General features: G+C 40.8%; 1 protein-coding gene across 1 annotated transcript in view; it reads right to left on the bottom strand.

Annotated features, from left to right (window-relative positions):
* Positions 1-20,005, bottom strand: part of mtcl2 (microtubule crosslinking factor 2) — a 72,087-nt gene that overhangs the window by 43,692 nt on the left and 8,390 nt on the right. Inside the window, exon 3 of the mRNA XM_068000412.1 lies at positions 13,931-14,089. Coding sequence (XP_067856513.1) covers positions 13,931-14,089 — 159 coding nt within the window. The remainder of the gene's footprint in view (positions 1-13,930; positions 14,090-20,005) is intronic.

Here is a 20,005-nt window from a genome sequence, read left to right as displayed (position 1 = left end):
ATTTAGATATTCAGAAAGTTTGTGACAAAAGTTCCATACGAAAGACTTCCAATTTAAACTAAAAGCTACAGCAATCCTCCTGGCTGCCACCCTCCTAGGGTTGCCGACCCTTTGGATTACCCAGGAGTCTCCCGGAATGGAGCATGGATCTCCTGGGCGCTATTGCGAGCTGCCTGGGAGATCTTTGTGCTTTAAATTTCCTGCTGCAACAGCACGCCCCTCACTTTGTGATGTCACTGACTGCTGCCGCAGTGAAGGCTCCGGCTCGGTGATGTCACAGTCGTGGCCAGTTGGTGCGTTGGGAACAATCGGGAATCAGTGGGGTGCACTCTGGAATCGAGGATAAAGAGAGAAGGGGGTCGGGAGATAGGGAGAGAAGAGAGGGAGACTGGGGAATAGGGGTCAGGGGAAGAGAGGAAGAATGGGGACTTGGAGAGAGGGAGGAAGAATGGGGACTTGAGGAGAGAGGGAGGATGGGGATGGGGGCTCGGGAGGAAGAGAAGGATACGGACGCCTAATTCTGGAGTGATCCAATTTCTAGACCAGTACCAAAGAAAGGATTTGAAGCAAATCCATATTGCAAAGAGACAGGTGTGGAGATTGGGGGAAAATTGCAGATACACATGTAGAGCAGGGAATGGTAGGTTTATTCTCAAAACATCAACAATTGTCAACCACTGATGTGACACATAATACAAAATTATTAATTGTTTTGCATAGCATAGTTGCCTTGACAAAGATGAATATCAGTGATCTAGTTACAGACCTTTCCATTGATAAACTCTTAGCTGTAGTCTTCCTGGCATGTGCTTTTCTCTCAGAAGATAATAACGTAACATGCTCCATCATTCAAAGATCCACTTATTTTGTGGTCTCTAATGCTAGAGAATTTTATCCAACTAATTAAGGGTGAGTCTGTTGCTCCACAACAAATAATCAAATGTGTCATTTACAGACATAGATTTGAAAAGAAGCAACATTGCTTGTGCTTCACATTAACCATCTGGCTCTTACAGAGCAGGCAACTCAGCTTCAGCTGAAACATAATCAAATTTCAACCATTAAAATACTACAAGATTACCAGACTCCAGAGAGGCAGATTTGGAAGATCTCTGCACAGACACCAGTACTAATGCACAGATCAGCTGCATATCCTAATAAGGAGGACGCTTAGTTTTGCTGTAACATATGCCCTAGTAGTATAATAGTAATACCTAGAGCTAATCAAGAACATTGCACAGTATCAGTTTCTCGCTGTAAGGCATAGTTGAAGTATACAGTACCTGCATGAGTCAACTTGAAGTTCAGTCTGTAATTTCAAACGTAAATTCAGCATCAAGTTTTTCTGGCTACATATATCTTGCCACTTTTGCACTGATGCAAAGTGGTTTTGGGTGCATGACGACACAAATGTGGCAGTGTAACCTGATAGCCTGTCAAATGCCTGTAAACCTTGGGGGCGATTTTTTACTGGTTGGTGGGCAGTTAAAATCACCCAGGTAACTTACCTGCCCTGGAGCAGCCACAACCTGACTGGTTCAGATTTTCACCTGCTCTCAGTAGCAGGCAGCAAGGAGACCTGCCCAAAATGGGGTCCTTTTTAACATATGATGTCATCGGAACCCGGCTGCAATTTTAACTTGCAGGCCTGAGCAGAAGACAGCAGTGAGTTTCCTGCCAGGCCAACTCAGATAGTCATTTGTGACTTTGATGAGGACCGTTTCAGTGCTGTGGCAGGGCCGGAAACCTGATTGGAGGAGTTCAAACATGGAGTTGGGGGAAAGATGGGCACGGATTTGGGAGGCGACAACACATTCAAGGACTTTGGTGAGGAAAGGGAGGTAGGAGTTGGGGCGGTAGTTTGCAAGAACAGCGGGGTCAAGGCTGGTTTTTTTTGAGAAGGGGATGATGATGGCAGACTTGAAGGGGGGGGGGGAAAAAGTACCTGAGGAGAGGGTACCGTTAACAGTGTCAGCTAACATGGGGGCCAGGAGGGATGTTGGGTGGTCAGCAGTGATGGGAATAGGGTCGAGGGAACAGGAGGTGGGTCTCATGAACAAGATGAGCTTGGATAGGGCATGATTAGGGCTGGGGGTTGGGAAATCTTACCTGGTCTCGGCAGATGGCCTTTGCCTCACGATTTTCTGCCACGTCTCGACGACTTCCCACATGGAATGGGTGAGAAGTCAACCAGTGGGATTTAAATGAAACCCAAGGGTTAAAACACCCCAGCCCTTATTTCTGGAGCAGCGGGTGAGTTTCTAATTCACGCTGCTGCTCACTTGCCAAAAACTGGGCCAGAGTTAAAATCGGTGCCCTTGAGATATGAGCTCTCTTCCACAGAGCCATATTGTTTGTGTTCTCAAAGCGAGCAGTATAACTCCAGTTTTTCTGTCTTTAATTATTTTTTTTGCAAAGTCAGAAAAGGCTGGAAAAGTGTAAAATATTGTGAATTAAAGCACCATTACTTCTCTATATCACTTGTAAACAATTTTACAACACCAAGTTATAGTCCAGCAATTTTATTTTAAATTCACAAGCTTTCGGAGACTTCCTCCTTCCTCAGGTAAATGTTCATTTACCTGAGGAAGGAGGAAGTCTCCGAACATTTACCTGAGGAAGGAGGAAGTCTCCGAAAGCTTGTGAATTTAAAATAAAATTGCTGGACTATAACTTGGTGTTGTAAAATTGTTTACAATTGTCAACCCCAGTCCATCACCGGCATCTCCACATCATCTCTATATCACAGCAACATCAAACAGCCAGAACATAAAGTAATGGAACTGTCGTATGTATTAAAGAGGGGACACTGCATAAAAGTACTTAGCTATGTAAAACTTTGCTACATAGCAATTACCTTCACTTCAAACGTAATTCATTGCGTACTTTGCGATATCCTGATGACATGTTGCTATACAAATGCAAATTCATTCTTTCTAATCATGACAATAAGCCTTTGGATCACAAAGCTTTAGCTTTAATACAACATCCTCACCTACCTAGAATAAAGCTTTTGAAATGGCTTCTTTTTGAATCTTGGATCCTCAATTCACTTAAGTAGATCTACACCATTGCCATGGGGGAGCGGGTTCTCCCCTGTGGAGAGGATGTGCGAGTGAACATCAAGCACTGCTGTGATCATATAAACTTGATGGGAACTAGTTTCAATTTAAAATTAGAGTCTAGATTGGCATGTGCACAGACTAACTGTGTGACACTCAGTGAGAGCTGTCAGGCATGTCATATATGCCCTAACGTTGGTGCACACATCCACATTTAATTAAATGTCAGGCAGTTGGGTACTATGCTGGGGGCAGGATTTTTTTATACTATGGCTGTGAGACACACAGGGGACTATGCATGATATTCAACGTACTGCCTGAGTTTCCTTTTTTTAATTCAAATTTTTATTGAAAGGTGTAAAATTTGCCTTTTTTTTTGGATACCAACTTTTTTTCAAAAAGAATGAGCCTCGGTATTTGAAGTTTTGTAAATATAGATGCAAAGGACGCAAGCATTGAGGAATGCAACACTCTCCTAATTCAGGAACCCAATATCAGCATTTATTGCTCCCAGGTAGGAATTCTAACTCAGGTCACAAAAATAAAAGCTGAACAGAGTATTACATTTAACAGACAAATGCCAGGCAATGACCATCTCCAACAAGAGAGAATCTAATCACCTCCCCTTGACATTCAACAGTATTACCATCGCCGAATACTCCACCATCAACATCCCGGGGGGTCACCATTGACCAGAAACTTAACTGGACCAGCCACATAAATACAGTGGCTACAAGAACAGGTCAGAGGCTGGGTATTCTGCAGCGAGTGACTCACCTCCTGACTCCCCAGAGCCTTTCCACCATCTACAAGGCACAAGTCAGGAGTGTGATGGAATACTTTCCACTTGTCTGGATGAGTGCAGCTCCAACAACACTCAAAAAGCTCAACACCATCCAGGATAAAGCAACCCACTTGATTGGCACCCAATCCACCACCGGCGCACAGTGGCTACAGTGTGTACCATCCACAGGATGCACTGCAGCAACTCGCCAAGGCTTCTTTGACAGCACCCCCCAAACCCACGACCTCTACCACCTAGAAGGACAAGGGCAGCAGGAACATGGGAACAAAACCATCTGCAAGTCACACACCATCCCGACTTGGAAATATATCGCTGTTCCTTCATCGTCGCTGGGTTAAAATCCTGGAACTCCCTCCCTAATAGCACTGTGGAAGAACCTTCACCACAAGGACTGCAGCGGTTCAAGAAGGCGGCTCACTACCACCTTCTCAAGGGCAATTAGGCATGGCAATAAATGCTGGCCAATAAATGCTGACCTTGCCAGCAACGCCCATATCCCATGAACGAATAAAAAAAAATTCTCTCATTTTTTTTTCCAATCTACTTGTTCTATTTTAGGAACAGAGTCAGCCATTTGGCCGATCAACTCTTCCATGTATTTTTCATTGTATAAACCAGTGAGTGGTAATGACATTTGAGGAACTGGTTGGAATGGAATCATGAGCTCAATGGTGTACGGTAGATAGATTAACATCAGCAGATAGTCACTAACCGAGGGCGTATTGCTGATCTTGTTATTTCCATTGTGCTCGTCAGTTGAGCTCCTTCCCACCTCTGGAATCAGAACACTTCTCCAAGCCAATTCCCTGGTGAAGTCATCAAGACTTACTGCATAAGCAAAACTATTCCCAAGACATTATTATTATGGTGCTTTGTACCAGTGTAAGTTGAAGGCTGCACATCATTCATTCTGACTGTCATATGTGCCACAGGTACTTAATCCATGCTTGTGTCAGGGGAGGGGGCTTTTCCACAGCTAAGAAACATATCTTCCTGTTGCTAACAACAAATGTTGTGCTAATATGCCTACTGAGGGCCCCACCTCACTCCCCCAGGAGCCAGAAGAGTAGGTCTTAGAGGACTTCAGTATTGGTCATGGCCCTTGTGGACAGTTATCCAGACAAAGTAAGACAGTCTTGTTAGTCACCCTTACATGCAACACTACTATACTAATATGCACAACTATGCTGACAGACTTACTATACCAATGTATGCTCCTGTAGTCACCCTGTTATCAAAACATGTGATAAGTGCACTAATATGTAAAGCAGTGTTTTATTGTTTTAATTGAAAGAGACAGCTAACAATCCCAAAGGACATTAAAGTTTAAAGTCGTTTTAATAGACAAATCTTGAGTGGTGCTGATAGTGAAACTCCCTATTTAAAAAAGGTACAATATTGGGTTTACGGGAATTTCAAATATTTTAATCACCCAATGGGTTGAAGTCCTAAGTATTTTTTGAGAGTGCATCATGCTCTGGTTTTCTCTCCAGGTGCCTTGCACCTCCTGCAGCCAACAGAGTGGCCCAAAGACCTTCATTGACGTTTCCACCAATGCCTGTTCTGCGGTAACTAGCAGGAGGCACACAATGGCACAGTGAGGATTTCAGCCGCTAACCTTCTCTCTCTCCCTGTGGGGAAGTGCCTGGCTTCTGCTGAATTGCTCATTTAGTAAGCTAACAATGTGGCTGTTTAAAGAGTATAGTCAGCTGTGTTTTTAAAACATTCTTTCTGTTCAAATAATAAGACTTTGCCAAGCCTCGGTGCTATCACTGGAGCAGGAAAAAAATCTCTTAAAAGAAAATTTCCCTCAAAAAGATGTAAATTAGATAAAGTGTGTGAAAGCTTTCAGAGAACAACCCCTCACAGGGTTAGTTAAGATTATCAAAATTGCTCTGAATTGAGCCAGGAAGTGGTGTTAATGAAGCATGCTTTGTTAAAATAGTGCACAGAGCCAGAATGGGTGTTGGACTGGAAAGCTCGAGGAAGTTCCATTGATTTGCAGCCTGTATATTAAACTCAGATTTCCTTTAAACTGAAATGGTCATTTCCTGCCACAAAAACAATTCAGTGTTGCTCCCAACTTAATCACTGTTGCTTGAGGCAATAGTTACAGAACATTTATTTAAAAAGAGGGGAATATTATAAACATCCTCATGTTGTACAGTTTTCTTATTTTCTACTCTGATAACAGCACTGTCTGTTCCACAATCGCTACTCTAAACAACGTTGTGTGCAGAAAATAATTCCACTAGTAAATACAAGTCTGTGCAAAGAAATCATTACAATGTGCTGAATATTCTGGTTACATATACTATAGGCTAGAATTTACTGCTGTGATAATAGTCGATGGACACTTATTGCGGTCTTATGACAATTTTCCTTTCACCACTTTAACAGCGGTGCTAACCCATTATTCTTAAATAGGTTAGACTCTCAATTAAAATGTTGCATACATAAGGGAGAAGTGAATAGAGGGATATGGGGGTAAGGTGGGAAGAGGTAATTAGAGTCGGACGAGGCTCTTGTGGAGTATAAACGCTGGCATACACCAGCTGAATAGCCTGTTTCTGTGCTGTGGATTCAATGGCTTGCATTTAACTCAGGAAGGCGGCAAAGCGGACGGCCGACCCATCCGAGAACAGGAGAACGGTAACTGGGTGAGGCTTGTACGATTTTAATGGGGGGCATCATTAACATGCCGCTTGCTGACTTCTCGACCAAAACAGCCGGGAAATGGTCGGTGGGAAATGGCTGCCCGGTCAGTAAAAATCAGGGGGCGGGAGGCCACTGCCAGAGACCCACGGGAATGATCCCCAGCATAAGGCAAGTGGTCCAGGAGGGGAATCCCAGCCAGGGCAAGGGTGTGGGAAAACTCGCAGCAGGGGAGCCCAAAGGTTTCCTTGTGAGACTCTTGTTCCTGGCCTACAAGGAAACCTGTAAATAAACTTAAAAACTTAACTTATTGGGCCACTATTGCTACCCACTCAGGCCTTAGGTTAAAACAGCAGAATAGCAGATAGAGTTCCGATGATTTAATCAGAGCCTGACCGACATATTTAATGAGGACCCCACTAGCTCGGGGTTGGTATTCTTGTCGCCTGCAATTCTAAATTGCAGTCGCCCATATTGAGGCGGGAAAGGAATGTGTAAGTCCCCCACTCCATTTTAACTGCCCCTTTGCCTAGTTTCTGTCACAGTTTAATAGTCACAACCCTACATAATATGAGTGATTTTCTTTCTTTTTCTTTTAAAGTGAAATGACTCTGGTTATTTTTTAAGTCACAGGCATTCTGATTCTTGTGTCAATATGGCATTTTCTGTTGGTGGGGAAGGTTCTCTGTACATTACAAAATTACTAGCTTGCTTTCCCTTTTAACAAAAAAACTGCTGGAAAAAAAATGTACATATTTGCCTAGATACAACCCTCCGAGATCTCTGCGCTCGCCCATTTCTGGCTTCTTGCGCACCCCCAATTTTAATTGCTCCACCATTGGCAGCCGTGCCTTCAGTCGCCTAGGCCCAAAGCTCTGGAATACCCTCCTTAAACCTCTCCGCCTGTCTGTCCTCCTTAAAACCGACCTCTTTGACCTAGCTTTTGGTCACCTGTCCAATATCTCCTTATGCGGTTCGGTGTCAAATTTTATTTGATAATGCAACTGTGAAGTGCCTTGGGACGCTTTACTACGTTAATGGCGCTATATAAATGCAAGTTGTTGTTGAAGAAATTTATCTATAAATGTGTCACACAAAGTATAGTGTGTTAAACAGGAAATGCATGCACAAGTGCCATTTTTATTATATTAAAACTAATAGATAATATAGATTAAATCAAGAAATGCTAGTGTTAGTACAGTAGCACAGGATAGTACTGTACTAATGCATGGTACCAGAGCGGCAGGATGTAGGTTTGACTCCTCCTATCCTTTCTCACACTCTCTTGATCTCCCAATGTCACCTGCATGGCTGCGGTGCTACAAGTATCCCTGAACAGGCATCAAGCATTGTTGTAAAAGGGAAGTGGTTGAAAAAACAGACAGGGAGGTTTTTCTGGACTGTACTCACGAATCTACTGACAGGTAGCCAAAAGCAACACTGGGGATGGGCGGTGAGTTGGCTACCTGCCTTGCCCACTTGGACACAGGAGGTACATGTCTAAAGGACCAGCAAAGGGAAAAAAAATTGGGGGGGGGGGGGTGCGTGGGGGAGAAAAAGAGAGGGAGAGTGCAGCTGCTCAGAAATGAAGAAATGCCTATGTTATGCAGCATACAAATTAGCCTTTACTGTGTATATGTGATATCCAAGAACTTCAACCAAAAGAAAACATATGCCATCTGGATCTCACTCAGTCGAGGATAAGGCTCATTTATTTTTGTATAACAGGATATGAAAACAAGAGCTGTATTGTAACAATAGGGCTCATCTGCATATGAGGTGGCATTAAATATGCAATCAACTTATGGTCCTGTGTGCCACCAGGAAAGGAGCAAAATTCTATTTGGTTGTGCGTAATATGCTTCATTAATTGGGATTTTCCTATCCTTTTCCCTCTGTTACAACACAGAAAATCTTGTATTGTATATCACGCCACTAATGTTACTTAGTTTCACCAAATGTTAATGAAATGTCGTATTCCTTTTGCAAGGGTGAAGTGATGGAAAACATATTCTTAAGCTGTATATGAGGAGAAATAAATTTATTGCAAAAGATTAGTCTGTTCAAGAGGGGAAGCGGGATACTTTAAAAGGTAACAACCTGAAAAATCAATCGATAAAGTTAATTCTGGATTAATGCATGCCTAATCCAAGCATCACATTTCAATTCACCAAAATATCTTCCAATCGCTCTTGCTGTGACAAACTTCTGACCAAGGTCAATTTTTTCCAACCATCAGTTTATAACGTTCAACAGAACCTAGAAATTATTGTTGACAGTATTATCCCACAAATGCCTAATGCGTTTGAAATCAATTCCTCCCTCTGCTATTTTAACCCATTTAATTTAATTAGGTTCATATCTCGGTTTAAATAGCAGGGAGGGAAATTTGGGCCAGGCATGTTAAGGATATGTACGATAACATTACCAGCCCTAATTTCTACATTTATATTGTCATATTCAAACTCCAGGCAGTAACATTCTCAAAACCTGATCACTTAACATCCTAGAATTTTCAGTGATTTTTGTCTAGACTGAATTGCTAAATGGCTAATTATAAAGACTGTGGTACAAGGATTTGCAATTGGCTATTTTTTAATCTGCTGTTTACAGAAGCCCTAGTTGAAACTCACAATTATGTGGCAAACTAATCATGTGTTTGGCAGAATTTGGCTGCTTTGCCAGTCCTGTGACTTATATCACAATGCTTGTATTCTATACTCAATTTGCAGATGTAAATATTAATGTAAGATAAGTATACCAGGAACCCAGCAAAAATTTACAAATTACAAAAATCCCGTTTATATAAACAACATATACCGAAGGGTTATTAAGTTGGAGAAACAGGAGCGAGGAGAAGGGACGGAAATGAGGGGCACAGAAGGGAGGAGAAGATAGAGAAGAGGAAATAGAAAGAAAGGAGAGGAGGAAGAGAAGAAGGGGAGTGAGAAAGAGAATGAGAGAAAGCAATGATGATAGGGAGAGAGGAAACATGGAGAGAGGAACACAGAGGGAAGGAGATGACAGAGGCAAACATAAGGGAAGGCTGTGATAAAGAGAAGCACACACTGAAGAGAGAGAGAGAGAGCAAGAGAGCGAGAGAGAATGAATATGAATAGAAGGGAAGGAAGAGTCAGCGACACACATGCGAAAGAGGAGTGAGAGGAATGGAAGAAAGTGAACATCTTTTTTCGGACTCTAGTATCAAGTGCCTTTAGTGACGAGGGCATGAGAGGCTGAGAGTATTTTGGTGGAGTTGGTTGTAAAAAAAAAATGAATGTTATTGTTTACTTTTATTTTTAAGGATGACATGTTGCATGAATGAGCTGCAAGAAATATAAAAGTAAAGTATATTTTTATATCAGGATTTTGCTCCAACAAAATTAGATGTACAAAACCCTGTTTAATCTCCATTGGAACAAGCAGATGGGGCCTCAGTTTAATTTCTCATCTGAAGAACAGTAGCTCCAAGAATACAGTAGTGCTACAATATTGTAGTGGAGTGTCAACCTAGAATATTTACTCAACTGAAGAAAAACCATTTCCAATTCTCTATGCAACAGATACCAAGATCACATCTTGTTATAATGAAACTGCTACCTGCTTATCATGAAAAACTGACCCTTGTTATTCAGCTCATGAAGAGGAACGCAGCACATTGACGTTTAGCTGCAATAAACAAACAGTCAATCTCAACCTTTTGGTGAAGTACATACTTTCGTGTAAGCCTCCAGAGACTAACTCCAGCTCCAGCCAACAGCAGTTATGCCTCTTGTTATGCCCATATGAATGACTGATGGATTTAAAAAGGTAAAATAATATAACAAAGATTCATTGCTAAAATTCATAGAGAGAACTGCAGGGTTTTTTGAAAGTTAAGATCTTTTGGTAAGTGTTATGGAATTAAATGCGAAGATGGTGCCCAGTGTGACTGGCCCGGCGATCATCAGCCATGCAGTGTCAGGACAAGGGCGGCCCCCTGTAATTCCCTACATCACCAGCTGGTAATTTCAGCTTCAGAACATCCAGATGAAGCTCTGTTCGGAGAACAGGAAGGCAAATACAAGGCAGAGTCAAGATAACATTAAGACGGGGCCTGGGGGAGCATCAGCTCAGTCATGGAATGGTTTGGAGATGCCAAGGATACATAAAAAAAAATAAAATGGAAGACAAAGATGTGGAAAAGTATAATTAAAAACATGGGCATTGTGGCTTCGATCTGACTTAACAATCTTAGCTCAATAAAAGCTATCCCAATCTACCCTTTCTTCCATTTATATCTCATAAGCTACATTCAGCTCAGTATGATAATGGTGTGTCCCCTGAAGCCAGGAAATCGTGTCATAATCAAAAAAATTTGTGGTAGAAGAATGCTATAAAACATTTTTCTATTAACCATATCTGTTACAGGTATATTTTCTGTGCCGCTAAATGACGCAAAGAAGGTTTATCTCGGCAAGAATTATGGATCTAATTTACAAGTAATGATTGGAGACATTTTGCCTGCCAGAGGCATCTCCAGTAAACAGTGTTCACCATACAAGACAAAAATAATTCCAACCGTGGAACATAACTCCATGTTCTGCTGATGGCAACAGGGTACAGGAAACTATGCCAAATACAATAGGATTTCATGATTACAAACACCTTGTCAGAATAGTTTTTTCCCCATTGTCAGTTAAGTTCAAACCTCTGTGAAATTAACTCCTGATAACAATGACTTTGGTGGTCCCTAAATTTTTTTTAATCAAGAGGTTTCAATGTTAAACATGCGTGCAACCACTTAGAAACATATACTAGACATTAGAGGTTCAAAAAGAGTCCATATCCATCTGCTTGGGGTAGGTAAAACATCGGGAGCGATCTTCAACTGCCGCCCACCTGTTTGTTGCCTGAAAAACGGGCGAGTGGCAGATGAAAATCAGGGCGGGGGCACCTTGGACATTTTCAAAATAGAATCAGGCTGGCCTGTAAATGAGCTTACAGCACACCTGCCTGAAACAGGCGGGAGGCTGCTTATATATGCAAATTAGGGTCAATTGTAGGACCCCAATTTGCAATCAGTTGTAGGATATGGTTTGCAATTTTTAGGCACAAATGGAAAGAGCCTGCCACACACATTTATACCAGGCAGTGAGCGACTTAATCGGGGTCGTTAGAAGAGACTGCTGGAGGCTCCTCCTGAAATGCCAAGGAACTTTTTTTTTTAGGGTAATTTTGTGGGGCAAGGAGGAGTGGTGCTCTTCCTGATCCCACAGAAATACTGAAACTCACTGCCGGCCGCTGTGTGGAGTCTTGCTAGCCAACAGCGCACAGCGGAAATTCACCCACACACTGCCCACAACTTTGTGGCTAATCATTATAAATGGTCAGAAAATAGTGGGCAACACGCACTCGAATTTCCAATATGTGCCATTGACCAGTGAACTTCCCTGCTGGAGCATGGACTTGTAATTATTTACATAGAATAGTTGTAAAAGTGTTTATAAAGTGAAGCAGCAAAGTTGTAGCCAGAATTCAATTCTTCCGAGGTAACCATGACTACATTCTTTTGATATATTTCTATTATGTTGCAACATCATATCCATATTTTAATAAACTGCTTTTATAATTCTTATTTTTATTGTACATATGTAACATGATTTTGCATCCATTTATCCTTGAATAGACTATAATTCAGGACAAAAAATGTTAGAGGTAGCTGCCTGTACTGCCTTAATGATGATGTGGAGATGCCGGTGATGGACTGGGGTGGACAAATGTAAACAATCTTACAACACCAGGTTACAGTCCAACAGTTTTATTTGAAAATCACAAGCTTTCGGAGCTTACCTCCTTTGTCAGGTGAGTGAGTCACCTGACGAAGGAGGTAAGCTCCGAAAGCTTGTGATTTTCAAATAAAACTGTTGGACTATAACCTGGTGTTGTAAGATTGCTTACATTTGCCTTAATGATGGCTACGCTCGTTAGTTATGAGACTAGTGATCAGCAAGGAGCCACAGAGGAAAAAGTGCAACACTTTAAATATGAGATGAGCAGTTTTACAACAGACACAAGTAAAATTTGTGGCCAGTTACTACTCTCTGCAAGGACTGATTCTTACCTTGATTCATTTATGTTCACAGGTCATGCATAATGTAAGAGGAACCTGCTGCTAAATGCTTCCAGCATCAAATCCATTAGAGATAAAAATCAAAGGTCAGGTTTCCAGGAGGGAAAAAACACTTGCCAAAAAAGGATTAAAGACGGCATATTTTAGAGCTGTAATCCTCCATCCTTTTGATTTATCGGTTAAAGTTTCTTTGTTTAAATTAAAAGCTCCTGGGGAAAAAAAAATTGCAGTCTATTTATGATACAGAAAACTCTAAAAATAATGGGGGAGGAGACCCTAGAATAAGATGCAAAACTGCTTAAGTCATTCTAAATCCTTGTTGGTCACTGGAACTGAATGTTCCATATTTTATTCAGCACTACGACAGCCTCTATTCTGAATTCAGCTGAAAGGGCTTGACCAAATGCATTCCAGGGACAGTCAAAGGGGAACTGCTGTCATCAAGGTTTAGTTGACAACAGTTTTTTTTATTTGGTGTGTTTCACCAAGGGCTCAAAATATAGGGGGTTGGGGGTGGGAGAGGGAGAAAGCAAGGCAAGCTGAATTATCTATTTTAGTTGTATATTTTCTAGAGTAAAGCTACTCCCGATATTTGAGTAGGTTTGTTACTGGAGAATTTGTTTTAACATTATCGTGCAAGAGCGGAAAACTGACAAAACCAGCCAGTCACTCATTTTTCTAGACTTGCCAGCAGCCACAAGGATAATATTTACCTTAATTAATGTTAAATGTACAATTACACCCACTAGATCGTAAAATGAAGAATAGACATGGTTATCAGTCCAAGTTGTAATCTCAGCTTTCTTTCTTGTTTCTCAAGCCTAACCAGCAGCACTTACAAAATGCTGTCAGTCGATGGCATGAAATGAGGAGATGTGTGGACTTAAAGCTAATTTTTTTACTTTTAGTAAGATCATGAAGTAGCAGAAATCTCATGAGTTCAACAATAGAGGAGAAATGCCGTGGGAAGCATTAACTCTTGCTGTATTTAAAAAAAAGTAGGTATTTTGACTTTATTTCTAATAGTCAAGTTCCATTATATGTAAAATGGACTTTATGAGGACGATTCTACGAAATCACATTCCTGGCAGGAAGCCTTGTTTGTTGGAAGTGCACATTAGGATAGAAAATATTGGATTCAAGATCATGGGGAATTCGCCTGTGATTTCCCAATACACACTCCCAGTGGGCAAGGTCCCAAAATAGCAGTGCGATTCTGAAAAATCAGCCCATATAGGCAGATATGATAATGTACAGCATTTCAAAATGTCATGTGTCGGCAAAGAGCAGCATTACCTCTTTCATTTTGTCCACTTCACTCTGCAACACCTGCTTGGAAACATCCATTTCAATTAGTTTCTGCCGAAGATCTTCATTTTCTTCTTCTAACTTTATTCTTTTCTTCTCAATACCTTCCAGTTCATTGTGAAGCCTTACAGACACGTCTTTTGAAACCTGTATACAGAAAGTCAACAGCATTCAGAAAAAGCACTGACACCCTGCCTTTTTTTAATAATGCATCATAAAGCCACACTTGTTTAATGCAATTAGTCATAAATCTTTCTATCTCCTTATTTGAATTTCATTAGGCATGCTGTCAGTGCAGGCATTTTTCAATTTCTCTCACACATACTGAAATTATTTGTTCCAAAAGGTTCATTTAAAAGGATTTTTATCCTATTGCCAAAAATTGGTAAATCATGTCCTATCTATTGTTCAAAAGGCGTGTAAAAAAGCACTACAAAGACATGCAGAACAGTTCAGTTATAAAAATACATTTTAAAAAATGATTTCAGGGAGATGTTGAGAACTTCACGACATCTGCGTAGGCTCAAAATTATTCTAACTATGTCAGTTGACCAAGCTTAGTGACATCTTTGATATACAAACAGTCATACCCATGCCATACTGATCTTTCACATGTACTAGCCTAAGATATGATAGACCAGAAGTCAAGCAATAAAACTACCTGCTGCACCATCCAGAGGTCATCAACCCAGCCCTTATGCTACCCAACAGCTATTTTTATGTTATGCTTGACGGTTCTTACACTCTCTCTGATCAGTGGAACAATTTGTAATAAAAATGTGCTCCATGTCAGTTGAACCAAAAGGCATTTCCTCTCAGCCACTTGAGGAGCATAACTGCAGCTGTCAGGGAGAAATCCAGACTGAACCACCATAACCTTCCAGTTAGAGTAGGTTGAAATGGAGGTGGGGAAATTAGGAAGCTGGGAAAAGTTACTGCAATTAGAATAGAATGATAAAATGTGGTAAGAAATCAGTCATATGTACAGAAGTTAAGATAAACAATACCGGTAAAGTATAGCAATTATAGTGAGTTTCAAAAGGATTAGGGTGGTAATATTGAAAATATCTTGTGAAAATTAGGATCAAATCCAAACTTAGTTGGGTTCTGTTCCTGGGAAATGTAATATACTAGACTTCTGCAATGCTCTGTACACTGACATCCTATTTAGAGTTAGATGGAGCAATAAACTGTACAGGTGGTGTATGTAAAAGCAGCTGCACATTGTAATTTGATCCAGTTAACATTTCAGATGTCCAGTTTTGGTGTCAACTTAACAATGTTAAGTTATGACTAATAGAAGATCATCCAGCTCATAACGTCCTAGAGTTGAAATAATGTATTAGAAGTTGCATCTCCAAATAACGGAAGTGTTAAGCCAACACAGTTCTATGCTTAGTTGCCCAAACTTAAGAAAACCTTCTATGACCATTCAGTAAACGATCCATCGCACAGCCAAGAGCAACCTACCAAGGGCGTAATGCTGACATATGCACTCAGGTTGAAACAAAGATTGTACAGAAAATGTTCCTATCTTCATGCTGTATGCAGGAAGTCACATGTCAATACCAGTATCTGTAGGAGGTGACATGCATTTGTGAAAACCTCAAGTTTCTGGTGTGGAATTAAGAAACTGGAGAGCTATGAAATGAACCAGCCCTTATCCAATATACATATGACTGTGTTTGCCAAAACCCATAAAATTGGAGAACAAGTCCTTGATCTTCTGAGTTGCATTTTGGCTTCAGATTTTGGATGTTATTTCATTGGTATTATTGATAGACACATCTATTGTTTTCCACAACGACATGATCTCATCTGCAATCAGTCTGCTGGCCTGAAACATTCCAAAATAATAATCTAAAATATTACAGCTGAATGACTTGTCAAAGAAGTAATGGATCAGTGTGCTGGAATGGACACACCGTCTCCAGCATCAAACCAACAGAGTAGCAATTGGCTCCACTTGAAAGTCAGTGAATGCCAATGAGTGACATTGTGTGTTAGAAAACGAACCGTTCACCTCTATTAAATCAAGATGTTTGCAATTCTGATGGTATGTTGCAAACAGAAACCCAGGTATTACATTTTGGGTTCTCTCCCAACACATTTTGTTGTTTCCATGAGCAGATCGAGCAATCAGAGTAATTGAATAGGTCTTTTTCAAGGTCTGTTAATCTGCATATGTTAACATTTAAAACAGCCATTCTGAAACTACTTTGGACTTAATTTACACTCCGCCCCACCCCATCTCACAGGAGCTGACTTTAAAGTTATGGCTGAAACTTGAAAAGACTCCATGGCATAAATTTACAGTTTTAATTCAGTCTGGAGATCTAAATGCCATAAATTGGAACTTCATGTTATCCATGTTCAACAATGCATAATAAAAGATTGTTTCATCCAAAAGTCCTGCAGATGATCAAACTATATTAAGAAATATTATAACTTCTTGGTAGATTGGTTTGATCTTTGTTTTCTAAGTAATGTACTTCATATATTTTGTTCTGTATCATTGCTTCTGTGTAAATAAATCTACTGATTTTAATCTGGATACTTAGGTCTAATAGTGTGGTATTTACCACCTTTCAAAAGGGAAATAGGAGGAAAGTGATGGGCATCCAATGTGATCTCAAGTGCATTATATGCTGTAACTAGGGAATAACTGTCAACCCACGACATGCTATCCCACTTATGGCATGGATAATTATGTAGATTTTAGTTTATAGGAAACTTGATCTACTCCTGAAAACTGGCTTTTGCTATGAGCACAAAACAAATGTTGAGAGAAAACACAAACCGTAATCCCAGAGTTTCTTTTAGCAACAACTCACAGGTTCTAAAATGCAGTAACTGGGTTTTAAAATGACTCAACGCAGTCCCAGTGGGTGTGACTCCACTACACAAATCTACCCATCATTAGATGTTAATCGATAGCCTCAGAAGGGCCAAAAGGGTGGCAGTTGGAAGAAGCAGACTTCAGGTTTTGTGTATTTGCAGCATTAAGTCTTTCTCACATTGAACAGTCAGACCAGTTTACACACAACTCTACTTTAGCAACAGAATAATATATTGCGTGTTACATAGCGATAACATTCCTGTCACTATAATGCAGTGTGTTATGCAAATTATTCTGAGCAACACCATGGGAGATTTATCAGTTTTAATAAAACTTGCTGTCATCAGCTCAGTTAGAAACAAAACTTCCTGGGGACTGAGGTTTAGTTTTTTTTAACCCAAAGAAACTCCGCCTGATTTATTGAAGAAAGTCAGATACCACACAAAAGGGAAATGTTTTGCTCTGAAGTTTAGTTAACTAACACTCACACACGCATGTTTCATGTTGGGACCTGCCACTATTCAGAATGAAACCCTATAACTCACTTTTTTTCGCAATTACAGTTACCTAACCTAAACCCAACTTTTTCCAGCAAGGGCATCATTGGGATGAAAAGCATTTGATCATTAGGAAGCTGTTTAATTCAATTAGACAAATTCATGAGAAAGCGTCTGATCAATTTGAAGCAACAGGAACAATACAATGACTGGCTGCAACAAGCAAAATTATTATTTTTTTATTATTCATGGTGCTAACATGAACACACATGAAATTGGTATAAAGCACTCTTGATAATTATCCACTGGAGAGCTGCCACCCACATGATATTGCTTTATATGTACAAAACCAAATTAAAGCTGGTAAGATTCAGTGAACACTGCAGAGTGGACAGAAATGAAATCCAAATACCTGTCACTCCATGTTCAATCCTAAACATTTTTTGGCCTCTTCAAATCTCACTTTCATTCTTTGCAGTGTGAATGTGCAAACAAGCAGCACCAGATGAACAACATTAATAAGCTTTAGACCAGAACAATTTTTTTCAAGGGGGAGGAAAATCACTGGCATGTTTCACATTTGAGGTCAAATTTCATGGTACTTACTACAAATCCAAGGTATCAAATACCTTGAGGTAAAACTTCGGCCCAGAATTTCCTGGGACTTTTTGGTGTATCTACAACATAAGAGCGGCGTAGCGCCATTTTTTTGCGAGGAAAATTTGCGCGTAACTGTTTTACTCTTAAATTTCGTAAATTTGTACCGCTTCCACGGTACATCCACCCATTTCTAGGCACAAGCAGTGCATGTTCGAATCAAGAGGCCCGTGGATCGATACAAGTTGGTCCTCGGGCCTTACCTACATGCTTGGGATAAACTGCCGGCAGTGGTTGCAAATTAGAGCCACCTGCCTTACCGGCAAAGGCCCTCGGGGAAGGGTCGGAGGAGGGTCTGGGGCGAACGCGATGCCCGCAGCTCCTGGCTCCACAGGAAGGTTGTGTTTGTAAATTTTACAACTTACTTTTCATTGGTGGCCGCTGAAGAATCTTGAGCAGAGCAGGCCTGACACCTGCCTCGCTCATCGATAATTTTGTAAAGGAGTCTTTCAACAGGCGTTAGGCCCCTAAGTAACACATTCAAAGAGCCGAATGCCTTTTTTCAGCATCCACCCGGGACACCTAAAAAATGGGCTCCACGAATTTAACAGTGGGACCAATGCCTAAGCAGATTGGGCGCAAGCCATCCCACTGCTAATTTGGTCTGCTTTACACCCAAAACTCAGGTGCAATGCATTCAACTTTCTACCCCATTGTGTTTAGACTTGTTAATTAAAGAAGTGTTAGCAAACAATTAAATGTAAATATTTAAAGTGAACTCCAAATTCAACCAGCATTTTAATCATTTGGATATATCTTGCATAAAAAGATTGAACTTTTAAAACAAAATGGTCCATTCACGAGTAAGCTGACTTTGCCGGTAAAGCTGACTCCAGGCAAGAACAGAGCTATAAATGCCTTTCAAAATTTGATGTTGTGTTGTTGACAGATGTGCCTGAGGATCTACCCTGCTTAACTCCCCATCTTGATCAATGGCGTAACCAGCGATATGGTCATGGGTGACTCCAAGTAATGCAGGGCACTGCATGGCTCAAGAAGGGATCTAAAAGTTATTTACTAGAAGATCTAAATGGTATCTGTACCAATTGTTGAGTCATATTGGTATGTGGAAGTTCCAACTTAAGCTTGGATGCAGCTCTTTGGAGCTGCACTGAGAAGGGTGAAGAATGCTCTGGTCCTTCTTGTCTCCCTCCAATGATAAAGTTCCAATGCAGTTTAAGCTTTCAGCATATTTGATTATGCATCCAACCAATTCTCCTTCATGGTTCAGAGCTCTTTGGCATCAACAGAAGGGTTTCCGTCAGTCCACGTGAAATCCAAAGCCAAACTGTAAGTGGGTTTTCAAGAAAAGGTTGCAGAGAGAGAGAGCTCCAGCCTACACCAGCCTGTTGCTTAGCGCTCTGGAGAAGGGAGTCTGTCCCATGTTGGGTACTTCTCTTTGCCAAAGCCCCATACTTGAGTATCTGGATTGCGCACTTGGTTACAATTAAATCCAGTATCTAACAATGGACTTGGCCGCCTAGAGCATCAAGGAAGCTGGAATGTCTCAAGCTATCCTGAATGGATCTTTTCTTCACAATGAAGGCAGATGCTTGTCATACTGTCAGTGAGGAAACATTAGCTGTTGGGATGCATTACCTGGAGAGCAGTATGTGAAAACGTGCTCATTCATGCAGGGTTTGGTCCTTACTTTGACTGGCTGCAAGAAGGTAAGCAGTTGCTTCTAAAGCTCTTCACCTCCAGTTGGTGATGGGGTATATTGTGTATCCTTGCTGTGCTTGGAAGAATGGTGGCAATGTACTAACAGATTTTATAAAGAGTCATACTGCCCATCTTGCTACTCAGGAAGAATTCTGGGTGTCTACTATCCATGCAGTGAGAGCTCAAACCCACAGTTGTCTAATGACCAACTAGTGGCTATCCTTCTTGGATATCACAATTTTCAATTGTGGCATATTTATATAAACACAATTTAATTACTGAAGGGGCTCTGCAATATTGCCCAAGACTTGTGGTATTGTGGAATCTGTCCTATTTACATTGTTTGATGGATTCCACAAAACTAAAATATACAAAAAAACTGAGCATGCACAATTGCTTGCAATTGTT

This window comes from Heptranchias perlo, chromosome 19 (assembly GCF_035084215.1).
Source record: "Heptranchias perlo isolate sHepPer1 chromosome 19, sHepPer1.hap1, whole genome shotgun sequence".
In the NCBI taxonomy this organism is placed as follows: domain Eukaryota; kingdom Metazoa; phylum Chordata; class Chondrichthyes; order Hexanchiformes; family Hexanchidae; genus Heptranchias; species Heptranchias perlo.
This window is presented reverse-complemented; position numbering and strand designations above follow the sequence as displayed.